Source organism: Ochlerotatus camptorhynchus, unplaced genomic scaffold (genome assembly GCF_037179485.1).
Source record: "Ochlerotatus camptorhynchus isolate MF236.1 unplaced genomic scaffold, CSIRO-AGI_Acam_v1.1 ptg000406l, whole genome shotgun sequence".
NCBI classification, from domain to species: Eukaryota; Metazoa; Arthropoda; class Insecta; order Diptera; family Culicidae; genus Ochlerotatus; species Ochlerotatus camptorhynchus.
Window position 1 is genome coordinate 5040194 of NW_027040892.1, and position 7797 is coordinate 5047990.

The 7797-nt window shown below is 38.5% G+C and overlaps 1 protein-coding gene across 1 annotated transcript in view; it reads right to left on the reverse strand.

Moving 5' to 3' along the window:
* LOC135710934 (trace amine-associated receptor 8c) overlaps nt 1–4038 on the reverse strand; it is a 91803-nt gene extending 87765 nt beyond the window's left edge. The window contains exons 1-2 of the mRNA XM_065233656.1: nt 3685–4038; nt 3510–3626 (exon numbers count right to left, since the gene is read on the reverse strand). Coding sequence (XP_065089728.1) covers nt 3510–3626; nt 3685–4029 — 462 coding nt within the window. The 5' untranslated portion in view covers nt 4030–4038. The remainder of the gene's footprint in view (nt 1–3509; nt 3627–3684) is intronic.
* Nucleotides 4039–7797: the final 3759 nt, after the last annotated feature.

Consider the following 7797-nt stretch of genomic DNA (forward strand, 5'->3'; position numbering starts at 1 on the left):
TTGGTTCAAATTTTGGACGGTGTCGAACTTCCGACAGTCATTTTTCAATTTGACGTGAGATATTGTGTTCGAACGGAGTACTTTTACAGTTAAAGATTCTGAAAAAAATACTGACAAAGAGTGACCGGAATTGGCATCACTACGGTTGGACGGAAATAACATGCTAGGCCGCCTTGCGTGGGATCGGAACTGTCCGGGCCGAGTGTGACCATGGTGAGTTATGTATACAAATTGGCTGAAGAACGAATTAGTTGCTCGGTTGATTAGGATTTGCACCCACACACCAGGAAAAATTGAACAGCTGAGCTGAAAAGAATGAAGTTGTTGTTTTGCACTTCATTAGCCCATGGTGCTTCCTACTGGATGAGTGCAAAGATATGTGTGTGTTTGATGATGGTTACTTTACAGTTGATTGACTTATGAGTAAATGAATCAGGCCTACAATTAGGCAGTACCATTTGTTCGCAAAGTTGTCAGGTTTTTGTCCCCCTTTCAAAATTCACTCTTATAGTCTCTATGCGAAAAAGCAGCTCATTACCTAACTCACGTAACATTTGAAAAGCGCGTACAGTAGACTGATGCAAAATTTTAAATTTTCGCTCCACAGTGTTCAAACGGTTTCAAATCGGATTCTGTTTAGCCTCCGAAAGTTTAAACTCATTTGATAAGAAACTGACTTGGCACAAACCATTTGAAGTTTATATGGAAATTACTATGGGAAAACCAAGCTTTTTGTTCATTGTCTTCTAGCCGTTTTCCATATTGTACTGTTAACAAGTTCTATTACTATTCTTATGAGAATTTTTATCAGCTACAACTTTGCAGAAAATAGTTTTTCAGCCAAACGTCAAATTAAATAGTTATCAATTGTTTAAGAGATTGATAATCTTATGCCAAGATTGCGCAACTGTATTGTTGGCAACACTGTATACTGCAGTGTGACATAGTAGCCATGATTTTTATCCTCTATCCAGTATTTTACGATCGCTTATGGCCGTCACAATCTGGCTGAGTTTCTGGTAGGGAACATAAGATTTGAAGTTTGGGTTGTGTCGTTTGACATGTAAACGATCAAATTTGAACGTTTATACGTCAAACGACACAACCCAAACGTCAAATCATATGATCCCTACCAAAAACTCAGCCAGATTGTGGCGGCCATAAGCACCCGTAAAATGCTGGATTCTACGCGCCATAAACACCAATGTTGCCCGCTGAACAGTTGATTGAGCATAATCATAAGACATCAGTGACTTGAATCATTAATAATTTTTGTTCCTTATGTTTGATCGAAAAGTGGTCTAGAACAATGTTGTAGCAACTAGCTAAGCTATCATTTTCTAAAGTAGAGTGAACTGGTGAATTTTGAGATTGATATGAACCGAAATTATTGTTTCCCCATAGTAATTTTCATATAAACTTCAAATGGTTTGTGCCAAGTCAGGTTCTTACTAAAGGAGTTCAAATTTTGGGAGGATAATCAGGACCCAATTTGGAACCGTTTGAGCACTGTGGAGCGAAAATTTCAAATTTTGCATCAGTCTAGCGTAAACCCAACCGGGGGATGTAAGATTCGCTTACTATTATGTGGGATTCATTATCAGAGGATGCGGCATGAACCAAGGATGCAATATACCGAGCTGCGGTCCAATGTAAGAAAATGTGGAGTGTATAAGTGAGTGAAATTAATCATGTCGGAAAAAGAACTGCCGACTGTGGGACTCGAACCAAGAACGTTGCGATCAACAGACCTGTGCTTTCTCCACTGCTCTTTACATGCTTCGGGATATGGATAGGCTAAAAGCAAACCAGAGGGCTCATTTCTTAGCATACTCGACTTCGTTTGCTTTTCTGTTGGAGAAAATCGAGGCAAGTGTGTGCGTCGTTCTACCATGTTATACAAAACAATCAATGCAAATATAGAACACGGAATAAAACAGATTAAAAATCATTGCATCGTCTGCAAGGTCAACTTCTAACACTCGCTGCGATGTTCATGAACAGAGGATTAGAGGAAATGGAACTAACATTCATTGTAATAAATTTTTGGTTTAGGTGTACATTTACATCGACGTGACCACATCTTACCTTCCTAGAAAACAAATATCATAAAAGAAGAATGTGGCGAGTCGTGTTGCTCTTTAGACCTTCGCCATAATGGATGTAATAAAATAAAAGAATGAAACCACTGGACCGATTTTTAAGATCAATAGATTAAATGAAAAATTATTAAATCTAGGTTTTAGGAAAAACATGAATACTGATTTTAATCGTGGCTTAACATTGAAAAACATTGATTATAATCGATTTTCATGATGTTTATGGTCTCGGCACCAAAAGAACTATCGCATGTTAAATTGTTTCTTGAAAATTTTGTAGCTCAGATACGAAATAACATCGTATCCGAGCTACAATTTTTCAAAAATATTATGGTTTGAAAAATTGAGGCTCATGGCAGTTTATGAGCAAACATTAAATCTTAATATTTAAAAAAAATGTCAGAAACGTCCGTGTTCATATTTTTCCTAAAAACAAGGTTTAAAAATCTTTCATTTTAAACCAAAACATCTGTCAAGTGGTTCAAAAGCTACGGTTTATAAAAAAAATCTATTTTTTCGAACCACCATAGCACAGAAGGAGCCACTTTAATGGCGAACTAAAAAAATACTGGTGCAATATTTTTCGATAAGGAACACTATTACCAATTGTTATGAAATTCAAAGATCCACTCTAACTTTTTGACGTAGAACTACGTCTGTGAATTATATATGGGGGTACACTTTGTGAAAACCGAAAATGAAACATGTAACAAAATTATGAAAGATTTTGAACATTAATAACTCAGCTGCCCCTAGACCAATTTCAATAATTTTATCACCAATCGATCAGAAATACTCCTACGCATCTGTTCAATTTACGACTTTATAATTTTTAAATAAAGTCACCATTGAAAAATGCACGAATGTGCTACTGTTGCTAAGATAATTAAAATTATCATCGATTACCAGCGAAAAGCCATTTCCCTAACACAGACTTCAAAGTTGAATTCCATTCGATTGTATCGAACGGTGTTTATTCAATCACCGCGTGGTGAGTGGTGGTGTTCTCCAGTACACAACGAAAGGCTGCCTGCAATCAGTGAACGGCAGCCAACATGAGCATCCATAGAAGGAGGAAGAAGCCGCTCCACTATTGATCGGAATCAGTAGCTCTTCGTGAGTTACTGTGGGCCATCTATGTCAAGCGCGTCATACTAAAGAGTATAAACATAGAGAAAACTGCTCAAATTCCTACTCCTACACAAAACACAAGCTCCTGCTGCAGTTACCAAATAAGATTTATTATATAAGACCACGTAGTCCTACATCACCATTTCGTACAACCCCATAGAGCAGTACCTTGTAGTTTTTTTTAAGGAATTGCTGTTATACATATTGACATCATTTCCATCCACCAGTTGGACAATTTTATAATAAAATCAATCATTAGGCAACCATACATGTACTTACTTTTTTACTGGACCGCTTATGGTAGATTTGGGGATGCAGCACGCACAGATACCGGTCGACTGCCATACAGACTAAGATAACAGCACTTTGTTGTGATAAAGCTCCACGTAGCAAGGCCTGCGGTGCATTTTCAACCTAAATTACATACCTTTTATTTGAAATGATTGAAATGTACCTGAATTTGGCAAAATATTTCACCGTAAGGCCAGCAGTGTAGTAAGGCAGGTAACGCCCCGAAGGGTATGATCAGCAACCCAATTGCCAAATCGTTCAGCGCCAGTGATGTCAGCAGGTACCGGGGCTGTGGGTGGATGTAGGCGGCATACCGGCGACTGTTGATGACGATGATGACCATTAGATTCGCGCTGATCACCAGAAACGTGAGGAACACTATGAACAGTGCCTGTAGGACATCCAGCGGGCCAATATGGGCGAAGAAATTGCCGGTGAAACGGTTATTCGAGCAACTGATATTATTTATCGCTGGTGCCACGAGATGTTTGCCAGCTTTCAGATCCATTACAGCAGCAACAACATTATCTGCGAAAAGAACAGAGCAAAAGAAGGAAATTCAGAACATAAAACTAAAACAGAATCCCCTGTATGTACCCGGCATGTGGTCCCCGATGACGGCGACGACGGAAGTTAGTTCATTCATTAGTGAGAAATATTGACTGACCCAGATAGCTTGAATTGAATTACGACTCAGGAAGGCCCAGTCACTGCATTGCGGCTGGTCGCAAAAAAAATCGAGCCCAGGGTTTTGATTTGAACTTCTAAGAACCGTTGTTGCTGTCCCATACTCTTCAAGGCCAGCGCAGTAGATTACATTTGGATTCATTGGAAGTTTACATTAAGCTCACATGAGCCGGGCTATAATGCCAAGCAAGCAAGCCAACCGTACGTAACAAGCACACTCTGTAGTCTGTAGTCAACATGTTTACCCCCGTTTCACTTGATCTCCCCCACACCAATGCCATTAAATAGGACACAGCGCTCTCATTGCATTGAAAATCAGAGATCCAGAAGTGGTAAAGTACGGCACCCAACCGGATTGATTCCTCAAACAGTCCTCTTGGTGTGACATAATCCCCGGAACCTTTCCAGCCTTACGTGACACTCAACATTGAAACCATTTCACTAGGATTCTGCCGCCACGGTCAGACAATGCGCCTCTTTCTTCCGTGCCGGTCGTCCTTCGGTTGGTCGTGTTGATAGAATCTACCGAAGAGTGGCCATTCAGAGGGAAACAGAAACATACAAAAGTTTGTTCACTTTTCACCCAACAATGGCCCCCACAACTTGGTCAAACAAATGTACGCCGGCTTTACCCGGTCGGTCTTGTATCCTCACTCGAACCACCGACTGTTGTGGGGCCGTTTCTCGTGCCAATGTGGTTTTCCACAAGAAAACTGAAATTAATTTAATTGTTGTGTTCGTTTCATGCCACGAATGGAAACAAATTGTTTGGGGTGAAATTCTCCGGGTTAAGGAAATGTTGACCACGACGGACACTCGGATGTTGAAGTTGAGAGCACCATGCTGGGCGGAGGATGTTTTAATCCGTTCTCTTATGGACTTTGCAAATTTTTCTGTGATAGTCAGCAAGGGCAACGAGTTGGTGAAACGAATGTGTGTAATTTCTTCAGAATAAAAGTGCTACAATTTTTTGAGAAAAAATCGAATACGTTATTTTGAAAAATTTACTAGATCTAAAATGGGTGAGTTTGAGCAAAAATGTGAATCATTGTCCGTAGCAAACAATTACGTAAACTTTCATACAAATCGGAAAATGCCGATTAAAAAAAATCATTTCTTTCACTATCGCTAGTCTGGCACTGCTCCATGGGTGCTTGAAACCAGAGGCCTCGTTTCGCAAGTCGAACGACAAACTTTTTCATACAAGCGTTCATACAAAAAATGCATTCGATTTGTGCAATGTGGGCCCAGATTTGAATCCATCAACATGTTTCAATCATTTACACAAATAAAAAATGCCATGAATATAGCGCTGTAGCCTTTCACAAGGACTTCGTGGTCGTGTGGTTAGCGACGTCACCTGTTCGATTCCCGCTCCAGTCGGTGGAACTTTTTGCAACCCGGAAAATTCCCTTCTGATCTACTGGGTGTTGTGTTGTTGTCCGTTGTCAAATGTTAAGTGTTCAGTCTATGCAACTTCTGGTTGAAGTTGTTGCCAAAGGAAGAATAACAAACTCCTTGGCCTGAACAAGACGTTAGAATGCTCCAGACCAGTGCTGATAAAAATCATTCCTTCTATACTCAACATAGCTGAAAATGAAGACAACCTCAACAGATAGACCAACTACCTGCATGAACCTGAATTTTGACATAACAACATTCTCTTGATCAAGGCAACCTCTGAGTATCGTAAAGTCAACATTTTTTGTTTTTCTTCATTCGTGGCTGGATGTTCATTATCGCCTCCGTTGTTGTCAATATTAATATTCGGCTTCATCTTGGTGGGGATGATTTTGAGGATCAAATGCAAAATGATTATTTTCATTTACTCAAATATAGCGCTGAAGGACGTGTCATGTTAGTTTTTACACACAAACCGATGGAAAACTATGGTCTCAAGCTGAACTGATGATAAAATGCCGGTTTTAGGCTCTGGAGCCGACAATATTCATTTTGCCCAAAATGAATTGGATTATTTTGCTTTTGAGAATCATTTCTGATTTTGACAATTTTGGGTAATCAAGCACTGGAGAATATCAACAAACTCGTTGATGTATAATGAACTCATTTTTTTTTTCATTTCGCTCTTACGTTACAGCGAAGAATTTCAAAACAAACAAAATTTCATCTACACTGGGTTGAAGCGGGTTGTGATGGTAAATGATAAAAACAGTATCAACATAAATTTAAAGAATGTTAATTTCTTTCTAGGTAAGAAAGTCTTTAAGCTGGGTTTATATGAAAAAAGTGAGTTGAATTTAACCCATCCCGATCTGGTGGTCGGCGTTCTATTGAGTTTACATTGAAAAGAGCAAGTCCAACATCGGAAAATTTCTGAACGTTCGAGTGAATTGAACGCTAAAATGAATGATCTAAGTCCGGTTTTAAACTGGGCTTAGACAAGGCAAATCAAGTAAGTTGAATTCAACTGCCGTTAACGTAAATTGAATGATGTCATCCACTCACTTGAATTGAAAAAAAAGTTGAACAATTAACTTGCCTTGTCAAATCCCAACTTTAGAGATTTTTCCTATCTTAAATAATATGATGCTGGATAACGAGAAGTGATGAAAATGGCATGTGTCATTGATTAATACAATTTAAATGTACCTGCTGTTTATCTCGATCCTCTTGTGTATTGGAATTGATTGGTTTACCAATTTTTATTGGAGTTCAAGCTGTTGTAGATATGTCACACTATAACCTTTTTACAAGAATTAGTGGCCTGAAGGAATCAAGTAGGAATCCTTTTGAGGAAGTAATTCTATGTTCATGATGATCAAATCAGTTCAAAGCTGATTGGTCGTGATGTTAAGAGGTCGGTGGCATATTTTTTATTCAACGGATTCTAAAGTGGTGCAAAATGTGCATTAGGGCTGATGCAAATATTAATTTAACTTTACGTACTACATCACTCCAATAGGGGTCAACAAATAACATATACAAGGGACATGATCAAAAAACTTGTCTTATAATAAATTAATTAATTATAAAAAATAAATAAATAAATACATAAATAAATAAAAACTGGCCTTACAATGGGCAATATCAACACCACCTATGTGCCCCTACAGGTCAATTAGGGATAAGGTACCAATGACTGAAAGTCTCTTAAACAAAGAAACTAACTAGTCCACCAAATGGATAGGAATTTGTTGACGTGATACTCACTTTGATAGAAGTATAGACCTCTGCACTTCCATAAGAAATCACTGAGATGGTGAAGTTGCCCGAGCAGGAGAAAATAATATAGACTACCATGCATCTCCATGGATTTATAGCAACTGTAACATGGTCACGACGCGTGGTAGTCTAGTCGCATAGGAGTATTGAGCGAAAACCCAAAACTTGATAACTTCAAAAAATATAACTCAAAAACGAAACACACAATTTAATTGTACCTGCTGTTTATCTCGATCCTCTTGGGAATTGGAATTGATTGGTTTACCAATTTTTATTGGAGTTCAAGCTGTTGTAGATATGTCACCTTATAACCTTTTTACAAGAATAAGTGGCCTGAAGGAATCAAGTAGGAATCCTTTTGAGGAAGTAATTTTATGTTCATGATGATCAAATCAGTTCAAAGCTG